The sequence below is a fragment of the Hetaerina americana genome, unplaced genomic scaffold (genome assembly GCF_022747635.1).
Source record: "Hetaerina americana unplaced genomic scaffold, ioHetAmer1.1.p SCAF_11, whole genome shotgun sequence".
Taxonomy (NCBI): domain Eukaryota; kingdom Metazoa; phylum Arthropoda; class Insecta; order Odonata; family Calopterygidae; genus Hetaerina; species Hetaerina americana.
This window is the reverse complement of record NW_027286181.1, coordinates 34,192,254-34,214,457: the sequence shown is the minus strand read 5'-3', so window position 1 is coordinate 34,214,457 and position 22,204 is coordinate 34,192,254. Positions and strand designations below refer to the sequence as shown.

General features: G+C 34.2%; 1 protein-coding gene across 1 annotated transcript in view; it reads right to left on the bottom strand.

Moving 5' to 3' along the window:
* The window catches only part of LOC139701123 (probable multidrug resistance-associated protein lethal(2)03659), a 52,196-nt gene that overhangs the window by 18,982 nt on the left and 11,010 nt on the right, over positions 1–22,204 (bottom strand). Inside the window, exons 6-13 of the mRNA XM_071599700.1 lie at positions 19,362–19,518; positions 12,717–12,855; positions 10,939–11,049; positions 9,502–9,759; positions 7,978–8,264; positions 5,868–6,054; positions 2,803–2,937; positions 873–1,114 (exon numbers count right to left, since the gene is read on the bottom strand). Of these exons, the coding sequence (XP_071455801.1) occupies positions 873–1,114; positions 2,803–2,937; positions 5,868–6,054; positions 7,978–8,264; positions 9,502–9,759; positions 10,939–11,049; positions 12,717–12,855; positions 19,362–19,518 (1,516 nt within the window). The remainder of the gene's footprint in view (positions 1–872; positions 1,115–2,802; positions 2,938–5,867; positions 6,055–7,977; positions 8,265–9,501; positions 9,760–10,938; positions 11,050–12,716; positions 12,856–19,361; positions 19,519–22,204) is intronic.

Below are 22,204 nucleotides of genomic sequence, written 5' to 3'. Positions count from 1 at the left end.
ACCAAGCTTTAGTTTGTCAGTCAGCCAAGGGGTTGCAAGTATTGCTGAGTGAATTGGTAATTCAGTGCAACAGATATGGGATGAGAATCAATATTAATAAAACAAAGATTATGTGATTTCCCAGAAAGAGAAAAGCTAAGCTTAATATTAAACTAGGATGGGAGAAACTAGAGCACTTGGAACAGTTTATGTATCTCGCAAGTGTTTTGGACCAATATGGTCAAAAAAGTAGGGACATAAGGAGAAGAACTGTATTAGGTAAAAAAGCCTTCACAAGGTGGAGGGAGTTCATGACAGGGACTTTGAGTAAGAATGTTAAGATAGGGCTCATCAAAACCTTGATATGGAGTGCAATTTTTCACAGCGTGGAAACATGGTCACTGAAGCAGGAGGATAGATGTAGATTGGAGGATTTTGAACTTTGGGGGTGGAGAAGGATGGAAAAGGTGAAGTGCACTGAAAAGAAAGCAAATGAGGAAGGGCTAGGCACAGTGGGGGTGGAGAGAGGATTGTTGGGAGAAATCAAAAGGAGGTAGGAAATATGAATTCAGAACATTTTGATTGGCTATGGGATGTTGAATACTGTGATAGAGTGGAAAATATGAGGGAAACAAAAAAGGGACATAAATAGGACAGGGATGTTGGACAAGTTGAAGAAAGGAATGTAGTATATGGCGATGAAGAGGGTCTATGTTGAAGAGCAAAATAAAGGGTTTTTTTGCTATGAGGGACAAGATTTTTGTTTGGTAGTTGTGTCCATCCAAAATCTAACTTAATTGGTAGATTACCAATTAATATACTTTATAAATGCATGCATATTTATATACTTTAATTTGAATTATAGGGAAATTGACTTTAAATTAGTTGCTTACCAAAATGAAACAAAATAATCCACACCGCTAGCAGCTGCTTGAGTCAATGCAAATAACATCATCATCCCAAAAAGAGCCAAGGGCTGAGCACCCGCTGTGAAATATCTCATGTAAACCAATCCATCCACTGACCCCTTTTTGATTTTCTCTGCTTCCTTCTCTCCTCCCACTTCCCTTCCAACAGACTCATCATCATCTTTCTTTGCATAAGGTGGAGCCTCACTTATAGATGATCTTTTGCTCTGCCAAAGAGTAGAAATTATTATTTACAGTGATTTGATATTTTCATGACTAACATTTTAACTTTTATTCTTAGCATGGTGAATATATTTTATATGAAAACTTATATTTTAGGTAGGTACTATTGCTTTCAATAGTAGGCAACAAAATTGAGTGGCACAACTATTTCTTGCAGTGCACTATTTCTTACCACCATCACTTAGTGTTCGAATACTATGAGAAATCTATTTGCATGTCAAGTTTCCTCTGAGTTCAAAATATATTTTGGCAAATCATCTACGTATATTTCTCATTCACTAACTGTTCAAAGGATTTTAATGGGTTGAAGACTAGGATTTTTTTCTTCGGTAAACCTTGCAGTTGAAAGGACTTTTCGTCGGTATTCTTTTTTTGAGCTATATCGAGAAGAATGTATAACTTTCGTTGCTTCTTCCAATAGACTGGATGTTAATCTGTAGCCTGTATAAGATAGATATTATATTAAGAGTAGTCTAAAATACACAGTAGGCTATTTCTACCTTTTCTCCATAACATGTACTTGGGTACATATTCTCAACTTGCCTTATTATTCAGCCATCTTATGTGATACAAACAATGCTTTCAACATCCTTTTCATCTATAAGATTCTTAGAAAAAAATGATTTACAAATGCATAACAGACTATTCTAAATGTCTTGGTAGAATACACTGATGATGACTGCCAAATTCAACTCAAAATATAAAAGTTGATCTAAAGAATAATTGCTGTGCATACCCCAAAACAAGGAAGGGAAGTATGAATTCCACAAAGGCAACTATATATCTCAAAAAAATAGACACATCTATTTTCTTACTTATCCTGAATTCGGTTAGATCTTACTTTTAATTCATCCCACTAGAATATCAAACATTTACACTTGCAGGGCCACCATTGCAGCATAAAGCTGGGCACTTGGCCACCAGACATTACAGTAATAAATGATTGCTAGCATTCTGCATTATTTAAATTTAGTAAGTTCAATATGTGTATATTCAATATGTTCAATATGTATGTATGTATGTTCAATGTGTATGTTCAATATGTGTATGTTCAATATGTTCAAGTGTATGTGACATATTCTAATTATATGGTCACATATTAAAGTAGGGGAAAAGGATTCCTTATATTGGTATATTCAGTAGTCAATTTCCATTAACATTTTTTCGGCTCTTACCTGCCAATAATATGTAGGGCTAGAATTATTCTAAACTCATGTCTTTGCTCTCACTTAACTGTTTAATTCATGCATTTAATCTTTGTGCTTCCAGTGCCTCCCTACCCAGAATTTCCATTAATTTTTTTTGCTTTCTGTTAGTTAAAATGATTTTTCATTAAATTTGAGCTTCTTCAACTCATTAAGTAAATTAATTTTTTATTGAATCATAATTGACTTCATTAAATGGCCTTAGCACCAATCTTCTTCCTAAAACAAAATTACAGCTACAATTTTCAAGATCATGAAGATGAATAATCTCTTCAAATAAATAGCCACAGTGACCTATTCATAAGCTTTGTTCAAATATCATTTTATTTGATGGGTGTATTCCATCAACAGCCAGTAGCTAGAAATTCTTTCTACTAGTATGTATTGTCACTTATATTCCTCTCTCTAATTCGTGCATGTAATGTAACAACTCTTAAAAGGAAATCAAATATAGTAGAGTTTCTTACTGCAGAAGACATTTGGGAGAGCTGACGAATGAGCCCAACAATTCCACCTTCCTTGACTTCTAAACTGCTGCTCTTTTTCCGCCCATCTGCAGCACCCATTAGCTCCTCATAGGATCCCTGCGCTTTAATTGATCCCTAAAAAATAAAATGGGAAGTCAAACCATGGATTATTATTTATTAAAATAAGGAGTCATCAGATTCAGTGATGCACTTTCAGATATAGAACAAGGATGAACATAAATTTGGTGTTTTCCAGGGGAATGGTGTGAGTGAAGTTTTTAAATGCCTTCCAACAGGTAAGTTAATAAACTGTCAATGTTTTGGTGGAAAAGTCAGCCATCAAATAGTTAAAAGTTAATTACCTTACCTGACTGAAGATCCATAAAGAACTCATTCATTTGTATCATCAAATAGTAATGCTAGATCACCATGAAAACCTGGCATTGGTTATTCTACACATTGATAACTATTCTGCTTACAAAAAATAAACATATTAAAGAACTGGGATCAAATTAAATTGTATTCTACCAAACATGGTCACCCACCATGCATTAATAAAATACTAAAGATTCAGCGAAATAATCCATGAAATATCATTCACAAAGGTTAACCATGTGATTATAGTTTTTAAATGTCATATAAAACTGAGTATCTTTTTGACAATGTGTATGTGTATCACACAAAAATATCTCACAGATAGGGCCTAACTAATTTTGAATATTAGAAAACAGCTCCTGAAAAGTTAGGTATAAATATAAGCTCGTTATTTACACAAACAACAGGCTTACATTTAGATTTTTGTACCCCATAATGTACACATAGTTACTCGATTTGAAATCAGTGATGCAATGCAATGCAATGACTATGAAAAGGCAGTCATACTTGGACTCCTACCACTTCCATTTGCATACATCCTTTCCCACGTAAAATACAAGGTCCGTCCCAAAAATAGTATGACTTATTTTTTCCCAGATAGACTGATGGGCAGTGGCTCCTCTGGCTGGGTTCGAGGGAGGGGAGTCTCAGGGAAGGCTGAAGGCTGATGGTAGTTGGCTCCCAGCCCTTGCAGAGAGCTGATCATTTGTTTGCAAAACGTCGATAACATGACCTCATTACGCTCGGTCATGAACCAGTTATTGAAAGAGTGCTGCACCATCAAATTTTGCTTGAAACCAGGAAAGAGACTCATGGCATGCTCAAGGCAGTTTATGTTGATAACACCATGGGCAAACCAGTTGTTTTTGAAAGGCACAAGTTTTAGGAGGGTAGAGAAGATGGCGAATGTTCAGGACACCCTTCGACTTCAAAAAGTGATGAAAGTCTTGCAAGAGTGAAAGCTTTGCTGGACAGGGATCGCAGTTGAAGTGTTCACATGGTTTCTGATGAACTTGGCATCCTTAAAAGTGATGTGTATCGACTAGTGACCAAAAATATGGGCATGAGGAAATGTTTAAAATTGGTACCATTAGTGCTCTCGAATGAACAAAAGGAAACTTTCATGTGAATCTGCCACGAGCTTCTCGACCATGTGAGTGAGGATTCAAATTTTTTAGACAATACCCCGCCAGATTCTTCCTCTTCCACCCCCTCAAATCTGTGCTGAAAGGGCATCATCACAGCTCAGTGGAAGCATTACAATAGAACATAATGAGGGAGCTTAGCAGCCTTCCGGTCGCTGCCTTTCAGGAGGCATACAAGGCAAGGAAAATCCGCTGGCAGCAGTGTGTGAATGCACAAGGGTGCTATTTCAAAGATTTTTGAGTGAATATATCAATTCAGGCAATAAATTGTTTTTGATTGACCCAGTCCTACTTCTTTTGGGACAGACTGTGTATATGAAAAAATATCTGTCAGACTTCCATGTAAATGCTCATTACCACAGTCACCATACCAATACCCAGTTAAAACTGTATACACATATATGTACATATTTACCTTAAATATCAATTTCATACCACACTATACTCATTTAACTCCTGTGTGTGGCACATAATCCATTTGAAATCAGAGAAGTAAAAATAAATAAAAATATGCTAACAAGGCAAGGCTAACAATCTTCAATCCTGGTTTCATGAAATACAAGTTAAATATTGCATTTTGTAAACTAAAGGTATTTAAATTCATCTCTTGAGAGACATATGTACATATTTTTTAATTGGAAACAGATTTAGAAGATGCATATTTAAATCATTCTGAACCATTTCCTCTACTCCATGAGAAATTGGCTACTAGAAATCATGTTGTAAGTGCTTCATTCAAAAACATACACAGGGTAAAACTAATTTTGATTCAGCTTGGTAAGCTACTCAAAATGCTGATCAAACTTAATTAGCTATAAAAAGACTTGTGTATTTGGAAGTTTTAACCTTTGTGTGTCAAAACTTGTAATTCCCTTTCGCCCATATATGTTAAGTTATGTAAAATAATTCTTTCACAGTATTTAGACAATAAATATTAAAGCTTTTTGTAAGTTAGTAAATGAATTCTAGGGAGTGTACTATCCAGGATTTTTTGAACCGTTTGAATTCTTTTTCATATTATCCAGAAAAATCAGGAATTATCATAGACATGACACATTAATCTTTTATTATATAATATTGAAATATTTGGTATAACCAACCACAGTTATCAACAGGTCAGTTTGATAGGTGAGGGTAGAGCCCACCCACTACTTAGCCCAATCACATGCAAAAATCACACATCAGGATAGGGGGGGGGTCAGTTTCTTTCCCTATGTTACTTATAGTTTCCTAGGAAGATCTGGTACCCAAAAATAAAACAGCTTGGGTAAGGCTCAGGAAGCCCAGGGGTGTGCCCCAGAATCCATTCTGGGCCTTCTGGTCAGAAGTCGAATGCTCTGCCTTCTGGAGGACCATGTTACCTCAATATTAGGTGCACTAATTTTTTAACTCTATTAAAATAAGATTATTGGCTAATATTGCTCTCAAAATTGCTCATATTGCTTGAAGGAAAATGTTCTCAAACACTTTTTTGCTGAGTTTGTTGCTGTTTGTAGAGAAAAAACCCTAGCCTAAAACTAAAGACTACTATCTGAGAATGCATACCTCCTCAAGCAAAATTATTTCATCTGCATTGCGCAAGTGTTGGATCTGATGAGTGGCCAGCAGAACAGTGGCTCCTCTCAGCAAAGAACCAGAGAGGCATTCATCCACCAGGTGCTTACCTACATGAGCATCAACAGCAGATAGTGGGTCATCCAGCAGGAAAATATCAGCCTTCCCATATAATGCTCTAAGGTGATTATGGAATGGATGCATAAAATTTCAATTAATCATTTACTTCTGTAAAATTCAACATGAAGATACATAATAGAAAATCTGGATAAGAAAGACTGATGAGTTAAAAGTTGAGTAAAACAATTTTTGGGTAACTATTAATTGAATTCACCAGGTTCTTTTTAGAATACAAAGCTTCTGAAACAGGAAATGGGAGTCTATTCTCCGAGAAGGATTTTATTCAGAAAAATATGGTGTTCCACACCATCATTAGTTTCATTGTGTACTGTTGTTTGATACTAGCTTATCATTTGTTTGTGTATATATAGTTAGCAATATATATGCAAATATAAAATGCAAATCACAAATATAAATATAATATACTCTATGGTTTACGGCTTTACTTTGTAAAAGTATATGATATTTCTATTAAAAGATTTTGTACTTTTCCAAACCAACAAAGCCTGAGGAAAAGTGCACAATCTTTTAGAGTAAATAAATTGTATTCATACTGTGCAAATTGTGTATTTAACAGTAATTTAACAGTTAAAAATATGGTATTGAAAAGGTTTACATAGGAGTAGGTCATTGTGGAAGAAATCTAAAGGTATCTGGAAATTTGACTGTTAACTATTTGAAGATATTATCTTGAAAATCTCTGGATTGTAGAATTTGTGGTTACTAGCATAGGGAAGGGTTAGCGATATACAATTCCTGAGTAGTAAGCCATAAATTTCTTGACTAAGAAGGATAAGATTCAAGAGCCAACTAAGAAAAGTTCTTGGCCTGAATCAGCAGTTCTTCAGAAAAAACACCTAATCTACTTCAAATGCCTTGCAGGATATAACCTGGGTAATATGAATGATACAGGTTCAATTAACTGATACTTAATGATTGAATTCTATAACTGAGAATTGAGGGTAAAAAGTCAATTTCCAGGAACACTGCAGTTGAAGAACGTGCATTTTTTTTCTTTTTGAAATCACTACGCTGTATTCTAAAACAACAATTGATTTTGGCAAATTCAAAATAAATAGTAAAAGTAAGCAATTATGCACTAAAGGAAAGAGCACTTCTTACGATCTGACAGGGAAAATAAGACAGAAATCGCAAATGGCCTAATTTCAGCATACCAAATCAAGAATGAGAGAAAATTCTGTACACATATTTCATAAGCAAACATATTTCCAACTTTTTCATTCATTTAAATTTCTTAGTAGATTCATTGGTCACAAATTTATCATTTCTCTGAAATTGGTCAATCAACAAGATTAGAGGAAAGGTTAAGAATGAATAGTTGCACCTCTATTCATTGCTTAAGCTCTACTTAATTGTATTCGTTCCATATTTACCAAAGATTTTCTTATCCTATCTTGGGTCATCAATGAACATTGAGCACTCCCACAAGCATTCTAAAATATAATCATCACATTCAAGTAGCAAGAGTTTTTCAGGGAGGCGATCGAAAACTGAGGTCATTTGCACCATAGGGGATGGACAGGAAAGGATGAAGGGTGGAGAGAAACCCGGCGTTGGCATTAGCCTACTCTTTACGAAAGGCGCCAAGGGGTCCGCAGCTTAACGTCCCACCCAACGGACGGCATACTCACTCAAAGTGCCCTCCACAAAGCACTTCAAGTAGGGATCGAGATACCTCTGAAAAATATTCAACACCACCGGGATTTGAACCCGTGCCCTCTGGGTGGGAAGCCAGTACGTTAGCCCCCGCACCATCTCGATCCCTTCATCACATTTAAGCCACAAATTTAAGTGTATTATCGTTTAAATTCTCTCTATTCTCCTGTACCCTTTTAAATTTTCTTTTCTCTGTACGGGCTAAATTTGCATTTATTAATTTTAACATAATACATTCATTGCCAAAACAAATTCATTTTCATTTTGGAAATCTAAATATCTGCTATAACTAACTTTTTCTCACCTTGCAAGATTCACCCTTGCCTTCTGTCCACCACTTAGAAGAGATCCTCGGTCTCCAACATGAGTTAAGTCCCCTCTTGGCAACTGACGAAAGTCAGGACGTAAGGCACATGCAGCAGTAACAGCCTTATAGCGTCTCTCATCATACTTATTACCAAAAAGAATATTTTGGCGTATTGTTCCTCCAAATACCCATGGCTCTTGAGATGCATAAGACACATGGCCTTTTATTTGCATTGTCCCTGATGTTGTTGGCATTTCCCCCAAAATAGCTTGAAGTAGTGAACTCTGCAAAGGTCATTGGATGGTCAGTTGTTAGTTACCTGGTTATGGATGTGATAGGTAATACACTGAATTGCAGTTAAAAGGTTGATCCACTTAATAGCAGTTAAAATCAAGTTTTTTAATGTTTAGGTTGTTTTATTGGGAGTTGCTACTCAACTTAATGGTAATGACACATGCATTTGCATAACTAATATAAGAAAACCATTAGAAGTTAACATATATGAATAATGCTGTTCCTGGTTTTAATGCAGTGCTAATTCAATCTTGCCCATAGTATTTTGAAAAGTGCATGTCTTGAAATTCGATTTTACATATTATCTTGTAGAAAATCAATTAGGTAATTTTTTCCTAGATTTAGACATTTTGGCTTGAATAAGTGTATACTTAGTACATATTTATTTTATTTTAGATATTTTTGCTTTGAATGCTTTTTATAAGAATCATCTTTAATTAAATTTTTAAATTATCAATTTCCATATGACCATTTTTATGGTTCAGTGTTTTGATTGGCTCTCAGCAATGACTTCTTTTTGTTTTTTTTTGTGCAATGCTTGATGAGTGAAGTGGTAAATGCACATGCAAGGTGCACTAATACAATTGAAAAGACACACCTTTGAATAAATGTTACTTAACTGTAGCTCTCATTAGTATTTGATATGCTGCATTAGAAAAGCACTAAAATTTGTATCTTGAGAATAAGTTTGTCTAGAGACCAAAACAGAATTTATAAAAAAGTTTATTTCTTGAAAATGCTAAACCCTGAGTGATTTGTTGGTCAATGTACTATTGTGTATTCAAGTCCAATTGTTTTAACTTTAAATTAAAAATATGCCCTAATTGCAGACCTAATATGGATAAAATGTATTTTAATGATTACTATGTAACACAATGTTACTTTTATGATTTGCTAAAAGCCTTTCAATGAGTTGATGAGCCACATTCCTTAAGCAGTTCATCAAATTAGACAGTGGGCTTCATACATAATTTTTTATCGTTGTGTTCACTTTTCTATACTTTAAATAAAAATTTCAATAGATATATAAGGTAAAAATTGATTATTTCAACTCCTAATCCCTCCTGAGAGGGATAATGAACAGAATCTTACCTTAGTTTTTGAGAGAATATGAAATAGGAGAGTTTTCCCAGGAATTAGCAATAATTGGTGTGATTAAAAACAACTTATTCATAATTTTTAGTTTGTGTTTAACATGGTCTTATTAAATGGTAAATAAATATTCACCTTTCCGGAACCAACAGAACCAATGATGCCTAGCAGAGTACCATGTTTAACATTCAAGTTTATAGATGACAAGGTGGCATCTGATGAACTTGGGTCCCACTTAGCCTCAAGTTTTTCCATGGAAATGGAACTTTCACCTTCATGATCTTGATTGGTCTTCTTATTCACCGTCCCATTTAATAGAGGGGCTGGGTCTTGTTGTGACTTTTTCTTGCACAATATTTCCTCTCTTTTCACTTCATCAAGCATCATAAACTTCTGCAAATAAATGTTAATCACTAACTGACCATTTTAAACCATCTAAGTTGTACGATTTCCAAAGAAACTGCGAGAGATGCAGCAACAGTAACTTTTAACGGAGTCATCCGCTAATGTGCATTTCAATACAACACTTTCAGAGTGTACAAATCATTTGCCTTGACCGCAGTTTCTTTGGAATTTGTCAAGGTATAAACACCATAAGTGTTTAAAAGTTGGCTTTACATTGTATGTACAGTATTTTGTCACAACATCTTGTTCCTTTAAAAGCCCCAAAATTTCAGAGTTTAAGAGGATGCCTCGATAGCTGAAGTGGCTAAAGCATTTGACCGGATATTGAGGGATCCGGGTTCGAATCCCAGTCAAGGCAAATGATTTTTATACTCTGAAATTGTTGCATTGACATCTAAGTTGTAAATAACTAGGCCCTTACAGGACTTTGTCATTGTTGATTTTGGAGCAAGCCAGTTTAAACTTTAGTAGATCTGTAAAGTACAAAATATAAGTATCTGTAATGGGAACTGGCATATATTCAAGCACATTAAATAAGCACCTGTACTAAGTAAAATGCTACTTAATTTAATTTTAAGCATTATGGACTAATTTTGACCATGAATTTTATAAAAGTTTACCAATGCAATGTTGTATCACGGAAAGAGCTGATTAAGCAACACTTAGACAAGCTTCCATGTTCAGTAACAATTTATTTCTCAAAACCATAGAAGGGGAAATCGTTAGGTGATTAACTTTTCAAATGAATTGTGAATTCAAAACTTAAAAGTTACAAAAAATAATTAAAACAATTTTATAAACATTTATTCTATTGCTTCATGGTGATTTGTTACAAAAATCAACCACATGTATGTGATCATCTGTATGGGTAACAAATGCACCACATTCACACATGACCAAAGAATGTTTATACTGTGCATTCTAGCCCCACACAGCCTCATCAATACACTAGTTTTCAAGTTTGTTGGTGAGTTATAACAGTGAGCTTAGTTATTTTAATCCCATGCACACAATGATGGCATATTAATCTGCAGCTCTTAAGAAAAGGTGAATTAAAATGTCAAGGTCACTTATAAAAGTACCACTTCAATGAATCAAAGTGCAGGCACAATTATTTCGATACTGAGATTAAATAAGGTACCTTTATGTATTGTAAAGGTTTTTTACCTGCAGCCTCCCTACAGAAACTCTTGCTTCTGCTATTTCTGCAATCCCTCGGACAAAAAAACTGCTCATTGTGTGTGAGAGGATGTTGTAATATGATGATATTACAAATACCTTTAAATAAATCAAATAAAAGAACAATAGTGGTTGTGCCAATAAAATTACATCACCAATTTTGTAGAAAAGCTGACTTTTAAAGAGGCCATGAAGCTGAGAGAAGAAACTTTTCCACAACAGTGATTTAACACAGACAATCACTATTCTCTTAATCATTAATCAGATTTTATCGGGTTTGATCATCGAAATATGAAATATTTGCCCAAAAAGAGATAACAACATATTCATAACCACAACCAACCCTTTGGTTTGCAATAAAAATACTAATTAAGAATAATTCAAGTGGAAACCACCAAACTATCTATTTTATTATCCAGCCAAACCATGTCCAATTAAAAATTTTAGCCAAATATAAGTATAGTCAGAGTAAGGATTCAGGTTTATAATGGACTCTTAATCTAACTTCCTTTCTTTAAGAAAAATTATGGAAAACAGAATTTTTTAAAAATTATTGCACGACCATAGCTATCTATAAACTGCCTTTCAGAATAGAACTGAGTTTCTATAAAGTTGTGGCATGATTGACATATAAACTGCGAAAAGTAAAGACATATTTTGTGGAATTTATGTGAGATAAATCAAAACATCAGGACAGTTGTGAGTGATGCACTGCCACCTTTGGTACATATACCTTATGTACTAAATGTAATTCAATCTGCTAGAAACCAGGAACTTTCAGTGAACCCTTCTTTTGGAATTTGAGAAGTTAATATTTGGCTTGATTAAAATTGGAGAAATAGTTACAGAAAAATAAAAACGAATATTATTTATGAGCCAATATCAATAATATTTAATTTGTTTTATATTTTGAAAATATAGTTTCAAAAACAATCACATGATTTTACTTGGAAGCAAATGAAATAAAAAGGTTGGAATGATGTAAAAATAGGCATAAAATTTATTTGACTTTATATATAAATATTTTATATGGAATTCAATCCATAAAGCAAATGAATAATGCTTATTTGCCAGCTGTTAATAACTTATTTGATTTTAATGATTTCACTCTGTCTGTAGACTTGACTCTTTTTATCAGAGAAACTGTTAACATAAATTTTACTTTTCAAAACTAAAATGCTACAGTTTCTGTGCAAATTTTATAGAAATTTATCTTTTAAAAGATTAAGTTATAAGCATAAAAAGTTGTACTACTAACAAATTAACGCAGCGGTAAATGTGATTCCTCATCCATGTGCAAGGTGCAAAATTATCAGCATTGAAAATTTATTTCGATGCAACTTTTTATCAGAAAGTAAGAAGTCTATTTCCTTAAGATCAATTTTTTAATTTTCTCAAAATAGGCTTCAATATATTAACTAAGAAAAAATTGAACGACATTTGCAACAATCCTTGGTTAAAAACATTCACCCTTTTTTTAATGACCAAATTCGTCGTGTATTAAGTAGTTCATAAATATGGTCCTAACTTCATTTGTTCATTTACCAATGTCTTCATAGATACTGGTCACCCTTCAACAATTTTCATTAGTGTATTTTGCAAGGTTCGCTTAAATATTAATCACCACCACTCAAAACTGAAACTTAATTTTGCATAATGGAAGGAATTATACCTGTACATTAGTCTATTAAACCAAGACTTAAATATTAAAAAATAAAAATGTATATTAATATTTTGCAGGAGAAATTTAAATAGAAATTAATTACCTTTTCAGGAGGTGCAATATGTCCAAAGGCAACATAGGTGGTGATTGCACAGAAGAGAGCCATTCTTGTTGTGAACAGGTTAAAAGTCATGTACAGCCCTCTAATAAATGAAGTCTTCCGTATGACATTAATTTCCTTCCTGCAATTTACAATCAAATTTTTATAAGTGTAGTACTCATTGGAAAAAAGCACTTACGGGCATTTTTGCCTGTGAACATTAATTTCTTAGTACTATTACTTCCTCCCTGTTATAATATAAGGCTGGGACAATACTCATTGAACAGGGCTGGAAGAAAACAATTTTTCTACTTTTTTAACAATCCCATTCTATCTGGTATCAATACTTAAGCAACCAAACTGGATTTTGTATTAATTGTGAAGATTTAAGCAATCAATCATAATTTTCCTTATATGAATAAATAATCCCTCCACAGAAACTACAACCATGACATATTGGAAGGGTTTATATTTAATGACCAATATAGCTGTGCCAGTATAGTCAATTATAATTGCTCCAGGTAGGATTATTCATAAGAATTAGATTTAAGGGTAGGAACCAGAAAAATGGTAGTTTGTTCAGTATCTGTTCCTAAGTGAGAAGGATCAAAAGTCATCTGACTTCTTCAAGATGGTCTTTCCAGTGATGGTATCACATTAAAAACAATATTGAGGAATGAAACAGGAGATCATCTCAATTATTTACAAAAATATGTGCAATATACACACATATTTGTGCAAATATAATGCATTTAAAAAATTTGAAATGAATTACTTCCAAAACACTGACTCCATTATGATCACAAGTCTTAAAAATAATGGAGTCATCATTGGAGGAGAGTTAATAATGTTATTACGCTAATTTCAATTATAAAAGCTAGAGATGAATCAAATTCAACAATTTGAGGAAATCTAAATCCCAAAGTGGGATTCCTTTATTATAACATCTAGCATTCTAATGCATACATAGTGGAGGAGCCCGCTGAGTTTATCTCAATTACTGACTTGGCAGCTGACCACATCCTTAAGATCCTTTCTATGGCCTTGCAATGTACATTTGCTTTTCATGGTGCTTCCTTTTCTCAATGCCACACCATGTCATACCGATATCTTACAGAATCATTTTTTTCAGGTGATACAAACAACAAATACTAAATATGTGCAAACTAATCGACTATTCACTTTTCATTAAAAACCCAAATGCCAATTTTTTCATGAAATAACGAAATGAGTGATACCAAGAATGATCATGTCTAATGTCATACATGCATACATCATATCTATGCAATGATTAGCATATATATACATATATTAAAAAAAACCATGAACACAGTAATCAACCCGAAGGTTGGTTTGGTAGGTGATGGTGGAGTTCACCCTGTACTAAGCCCGACGCCATGTGAAATTCAAGCATCAGGGTAGGGGGCCAGTTCCTTTCCCTGTCCCAGTTATGGTTTCCCAGAAAGATCTGGTACCAAGAGTGCAGCTACAGGTGCGTAGAGACTTGCCCGGGAATCGAACCCGGGACCCTCCGGTCAGTAGTCTGGTTAATTCACAGGGTAGAAAGCAGCTGTAGCATGTTCATAACAATAATATTCATTCACAGCACATGTTATTATTAAATACTACAACACTCGCTAATGAATAGAGATAAACCCTTTCCAATTCATCTACGCGACGTATTTTATAAGAAGAGAACGAATACGAGCCCAAGGGGTTCCAGGATATAGTTTATATCCCTCTGGTTATGCAACCCAACGTGCGTAAAACCGAATATGCGTAGGATATTCAGGCGCGGATTTAGAGGCTCAAGTCACCAGAGACGAGGGCGGATGACGGATAAAAATGATGTTCCTGATGACTCGTCCTCCGAGGGTAACTCAAGGACTCGGGCAAACGATACAATACCATATAGTAAAACTGAAAATCTTTGGAAATCACATAACTGGAGATTGGTATTCAATAGCGTAAAGATCAGGTGAGAGTCCCATGCGCACATACACTCTTCTGCTCTATAATCTACAATTACAATTGGTTCCCCCAATAAATACACAGTGTCATGTTGGGATATAATGCCACAAGTGCAATACTATTAGAACAAAATTGAAAAATTTTTAATCTCATTTCAGAAATTAAAAGTTGTCTATAGTAAATTCTAACTTTTCTGACTTAACTAACCATGCTGGAACAAGTAAATAAATATAATTACTTGGGGGCAATCATTGACCTAAATATTAACTTTGGTAAACATATTTTAAAAATAAATAAATTAAATTACATCCTTTGTCAAGTTCACCACATTACAAATTTGAATGTCATCAAAGTAGTGCATTTTGTATAGGTTGAGTGTGTTTTAAAATATGGCACAGCAGTATGGGGACCCACTGGTTCTGCAAAAATTAATATACTAAATAATAGACAAAATTATGGAAATATTTCGTATAACTTTGATTGGAAAAAATGTTATTTAAACCAGCATAAAATCCAATTTCAAGGACGTTTAACCTTTAAGACCCTTAATGACCTCCATACTAGGTATAACAAAGCTAATAAAAGCAAAAAATCCTTGAGAAAATTTCTGAGACTAGATCAAAAAATAAAAATATTCTGGATGGAAGAAATATCTTTCCAAAATTAGGAATTCTGCCAGTAGACAGGCTGTATAGATATGCCATTATAAGAGGAAACTATTTTCATGACAAATATAGAACACCTGATTTAAATAAGAAAGAATACCCTTTTAGGGGCGATATTACGTATATAACAAAAAGTATAATACAAACCAAGGCAGAAGAAAATTGGAGGTTACTGTACCTCTATATTTTAATGAAATCCCTAAGGATTGAAGAATATCACAGTCATTAATTACTGTGAAAGGGAGAATAAAAGACTGGCTATCATGCAGAATGGATTAAGGTTTAGAACCAAACTTGACCCAGAATATATGTAGCTTTATAATTGCATAGCTATCATTTTTATTTATGTGACGCCTGCTGTCAAGTCAGAACTAACTGGCTTAGCAGGACCAGAATGAGTATTCTATTTATAATTTATACTACTATTGTATATTGTGAAGTTCATACCCCTTTTTTATTTTTTGAAGATTATCTGTTATTGTATATCTTATTATTATGATCATCTGTATTTATTGTTTGTAATTCTGTTGTACATCATATATGATTAAGATTATACTACTATTGAATATGATCAAGATTATATGTAAATGTATCTTGTATTGTATTGATATGCAGTAATTCAATATGAAATAAATTAAATAAATATAGGCAAACTTCTAGAACACTTTGCAATTGAAATGCACTCAGTGCTTTGATTATTATTTTTTGTGTAAGTCTACCATTTAGGGTAAGTTTTGGATGGACATTGACTAACCATAGCACAATTCTTAGCTTCATTTATCAAGACACAACTTAACTATCTCCAAATTACATTAAACTGTTCTTCAATTCTGCATACTTTCCACCTCACTTCATCAAATCCAACATGACTATCCTTTTCCTCCCTTGCCTGGCATTCTTCCTTTCATCACAGTCTTCAGTATTATATTCCCTACTAAAATGCTCTGCTTTTACCTTTCCTCCCTCCTTTGGATTTCACCCAAAAATACCCTCTCTTCCCCCACCATGCCTAAAAACCCTTGGTTTGTTTTCCTTTCCATCCATTGCACATTTTACATTATTCTCCACATCCATATTTTTAAAGCCTCCAATCAAGGCCTATGAGGGGGGTCCCATAGTACCCAGCCTGACATAGAGATGGCAGTAGTTCTTTGAAAAACATCACTGTATTAGAAAGTACGCAATCTATTGAGCATACATTTCAAGTTTGAAGATGCTACATTGTTTAGTATTTGTTTGGAAGCCATCAATAGTGAAAGTTTTCTGTGAATTTGTGAAAATTGAGAAAATTGGTCATCATTATGTGATACAATACTTTTATATGAAAGGCCTCTCCCCAACCAATATAAAAGCTGAACTGGATTCTACTCAGGGTGATTCTGTTCCTTCATTTATAACATCAAAGTATTGGGTAGCAGAGTATAAAGGAGGCCAAATGAGGTGACGACTCCAGAAACATGAAGAAAATCCACAAAGTGATACAGGATGATTGTCGACTGAAAGTGCGCAACCTAGCAGAAATAGTTGGCATTTCAAAAGGTGCAATACATTTCATATTAACTGAATATTTGGATATGAGAAAGCTGTGTGCAAGATGGGTGCCATGTTTGCTCACACTCGAGCAAAACCAGTCTCATGAAGATGTTTCAATTCAATGTTTAGCAAGGATCCACAGCAACAAATCAGAATTTTTGCACCATTTCATAACAATGGATAAAACATGGGCCCATTACTTCATACCCGAGAAAAAAGAACAATCAAAACAATGGATTCAAAAGGGAGAACCGGTGCCTTTGAAGGCGAAGACCATTTCATCTGCAGGCAAGGTCAGGGCGTCGGTTTTTTGGGATGCAGGTGGGATAATTTTCGTTGACTATCTTGAAAAAGGAAAAACTATCAATGGCGAGTATTATGCAAACTTATTGCTACGTTTGAGCATAGAAATCAAGCAAAAGTGGCCGCATTTGGCTAAGAAGAAAGTGTTGTTTCATCAAGACCAGCTTACAAATTCGTTATTGCAATGGCCAAAATTCATGAATTAAAGTTTTAATTGCTACGCCATGCACCCTATTTGCCAGATATAGCCCCCCTTGGATTATTTTCTGCTCGGAAACTTGAAAAAATGGCTCTGTGGTCAAAGATGTTCCAACCATGAAGAAGTGACGTCAGCAAATAATGGCTATTTTGAGGGGAAAGACAGTTCACATTATAAAACGGGCATTGAATAATTGAAAATCGCTGGGAAAAGTTTATAGAGCTGAAAGGAGATTATGTTGCAAAATAAATACATTTTTTTTCCAAAATTTTTGTGTTTTCTTTGTTGGGTCAGGTACTTTTGGGGACCACCCTCTTATCAACTTGCTTCAGTGACCAAGATTCCACATTATACATCTTTCTCCCTATGCCTGCTTGTTGGATCTAGAACTGAATAGTGACCAAGTTTGTTGGTTCCACTTTTACTTCTACTAACATTATTCTATGACTCACATAGTCTGTTTGCTTCTTCCTTCCTTTGTTGTTCCGTACAATTGCCACCCTTGCTGGGTCTCTTTCCCCCTGCAGTATATTATTCTATTACTATCCCTTCAGTTATCCCTATCATCCTTCCATTTCACCTCCCTTAGCCCTCAAACATCTATACTTCCTATCTCTATCTCCGGCTTTATATATTCTAATTTCCTGTTCTGAACAATGTCCTAATATTCCATGTTCTAACTTTAATCAGTTGGGTCCTCTTCTTCAACATCTTTACTATTGCTGCTATCAATTCCATTTTGCAAAAAATTCATAAGATGACTGCTAAGGGAGCCTTGCCTCACCCACTACCTGGCATAACACATGGCCCAGTGAGCCGAGTGCCATAATTGCCAGAACTCATTTGCATAAAAGGTTTGTGTAAAAAGTATCAAAAATAATTTTTTCTTTGAGTAGTGGATAAGCCACTGGCAAAAGTGTTGATGCTCAAAGGATATGCTAAGAATAATATTGAGACATCGTAGCAATATCTGATATAAATTCAATTTTCCTAAACTTTTCCCAATTCTTGTTATACTAACCATGTACATGGTTCCATCATATTTTCTTGGGATAACTAATTGAGTCGATTGCCCATTCCTCAGTAGTATTTTTAACATGACTCCATCCCTTAATTGATTGCCCAACTGGGGCCAGATGCCTTTGGCAGCCACCTCACTGAGGACCTCATTCTACAAGGACTACCTTTCATCTGGCTCCAACCCTTTAAACTATCTGGTAGGACCTAGAGTCATACTAGGAGCATTTATTATTGTCCTGCCAGTACATCTGCAGAGGTCATCAGGAAGCAAAAGCCTTTCCACCACATCAAGGTTGTAGTCCACAGGGAGGGGCTTTAATATAACTCTTGAAATTGTTAAATTGAAGTCTTAAATGGTTTACTTCTATTAATTAACCTTACTAGGTAGCCAAAGTCTCTTTCTAAAAACTTTATAACTTTAAAGAATTCAAATTTCTGCAATGCTTTGTTTATTAAAGTCATTTCCTTTATCCCAAATAGGGAGAAACTGAAATTAATTCTGGCAAATGGAATCAAGCTTTATAAATATTAGAAAATCCTATATTGAAGTTCCCCAATATTTCCACTGAGGACTCTTCCATTCATCCATCCTCCCTGAAAATTATTCTGAATAGCGAAGGCTAATTTAAAACAAGGAATTACTTAAGCCACACAATAATTTCCTGGGACTTCCCTAATGACTACTTTTCTGGCAGTCAGTATGGTGTGTGCAAGGTCTGGGGGTAAATTCCACTGAGCTAAATAAGTTAGCATAAATCCTCAATGACCTCCATAATTAATAAACCTAAATCCACTACACGCTATCAAATTTGAATATTTGAAATCCAGATGGATTTACATCAATGACAATATTTGGGGCTGGCTAAAAAGATATTTTTGATCATAATTAATGCTAATTCCACATGGCTATGGCAATTTTTTTCACCATGGAAAAAATCAAAATTAATATTATCTTACCGTCTTGAATTGGCAATTAGAATGGCAAATGGCTTTTCCCAAGCGTACATCTTAATGACACGAATTCCACGTATGATCTCATCCATCAGGCGGACTCTTTCATCAGTTCTCACAGCACTGCGCAAGCGAAACTTTGAAGTGAGTTTCCCAGTCCATGCTTTAGAACATCAGATTAATGGACCCAAAACAGAAAACATAAACAGTATATGCTGTATTGATAAAAATTCCTTAGGGGGTTAGATATATTTATTGGCATGTTTTCATCAATCGGAGGTTTCCAATTAATTAGATTTGGATTTAAAATCCACAATTTTCTTTATATTTATCACCAAAACCATACAACCCTAATAATATATAAATCTGAATATTAATCTGTTTCTTTGTTTTTTTAGGGATACATCACACCAAGATGGCACGCATGTATGGCTTCTAATTTTTTATATAAATAGACTAAAATATGCAAAGTAACATAGGCTAGGTCCGATTTTGATATACTTTTCTGGAACTTTTTTAGATTGAAAATTTATTTTTGAAAGAAAAAGTACTTTTTCACACACAAATGCCTCAGATGTACTTAAAATTAAGATTTCAATTCATTCACTGTAATGAATAGCAGCAATTTAAATTTTCATTCTTTCTCTAGTTATTTTATCATTTATTAACATTCATCATTATTTATTCTGACAGTTGAGCGGACTGTTCGTACATTGTAAACAGCTGCTGTCAATTTCAATAGTCTTGGATTATTTCTTTAAAAGTTTATCATTTTTTTAGTAAACTGCTACAACAAAATTCAATGATCTTGATTCATTTCTTGAATGGTCAATTTTGAAAGTTCATCATTTATTCATGGGATATCTATTGCTACCAAAGGGCTTCTATTGGTAAGGTGGAAGGTCAGATTCAGAAGAGAGGGAAGTCTTAATATCTCCACAAAGTCTTATATACACACCAGTAAACTAATGCAGTTAGGCCCAGGGCATCTGGTCCCCAGATTAAGGATTACTCACTGATTATTTTAACTCATGCTGAAGAGCTCAATGTGTGCTAATCAGCAAATCAATTACCCCAAGAGGACTATAGCTACACCTTACACTGCGGCTGCAAAATTCAATGGTCACAAATTATTTCTTTAAGAGTTAACTTTTAAATTTATCAGTTCATTTTTTTAATTCAGTGTTCACTATGCCTGGAAAAATAAAATTCCATTTGTCCAAAGTATTTTTGTCCAAAATTACATGCCCATAGAAGCCACCACGAAAAAGAAACTGCCCACATGCAATAGAAAGATTCCTAATGCAAATTAAATACAATTACAGCTGTATGGATAAATTATTCTGGCAACCCTGCATAGCATAGCTAATAGTGCATTAATCCGTATGAAGTTCCACTAAAATAATGCATATTAATACTAAAAATTGCTGGATAAACCCCTTTTCTTTTCTGGACACATCTCTTTCATTTGCTTTAGTTTGTTTTGGCTTGGAAGCGATTAAGACTAAAAATTAAACTTGGTGTGCTACCTGAGTAAATAAATAGCCTCCCCATTTGTTTTTAAGGGTAATTCAATTACTGAAGTCATATCATAAAGCTTGACCAATAAAGGAAAATACTTTATGTGACAAACTACAGCCAATATATAGATTACCAGCGGAAAATCTAAGCCCACAACCTAAAGGTTAATCAGCAATTATTCTTCCTAACAGGCTAACCAAGTCAGCTCATCTATTAGTGTGCCCTCTTGTGCTTACTTTATCACTAAGCTAATTACAATGCTGGATTTTTTCTTGATGATTCCTTTCCTCAGTCACTCAGAACTCAGCACAAAATGTAGGATGAGGTTGAGATAAAATATCTGTAATCATTTGTTATAACCTCCACTCCCTTACTCTTAACCATAACCCACAAGGACTGGTGTGTAACTATTTCCAATGAATAACTACAAGACGTAGAGTTACCCTCTGTCCAACAGCCAGCATTAGAATAAAAGAAATCCAATCCATTTCAACCTGGATTGGATTATTGATTGAAACCTGGCATTGTCATTAGTCTACTGTGGAAAAATGTGTTAAGGGATGTATAAAAGCAGAAAAATATTCTAGCAAAGTGTTTTTAAGTATTTTCTGTACAAAGCCAAATAGTGACTGACATGCTTTTGGATGATTGCAAAATTATCGCTGATATAGTGACCCAAATACGAATCATAATTTCGTTAAGCTGACAAGCCTTAGTCTTTAGTACCAACAAGACTAATGAAATCCAGATATCTGATATGAAGAGATGAAAGAACCTCAGATAATTACACTAGTCTGATTCCAAATTTAATGGTACATATGACCCTATCAACAAAATTTAGTCTTAAAAAAACTAGCCCACTTTTTAGACATAGAACCTTTGATAATGACCATAAATAGCTATTCAATTTTAACAATTTATCTCATGCATTTCTTTGTTATTGATGAAATATTAAGGCCAACTTTAATAAGTCAAAATATAAGATGAAACTAAAATAGATAATTGCATAAAAAATAATTTTCAATATTATCAATTCATTTGAAATGGTAAATTAAAATCAATATAATTGTAATTTTAAAGTCCCATCAGAGATATCATACATTACTACTGTAATTGCAGTCATCCAGCAATGCAAAATATTATTTCAGTAAGTGGAAAATTCGAGAAATTTTATGAAGTTTCTTCATTTGTTTGGGGTACTAATAAATCAAACCTCTTCACTGGTCATTAAAACATTCAAGAGCATTCAAGTACACATGGAGAAGAGATATTTTTGTCTCTGTATTTAGAACCACAGTGACTTCTGCCATAATTATTTGCAAATGATA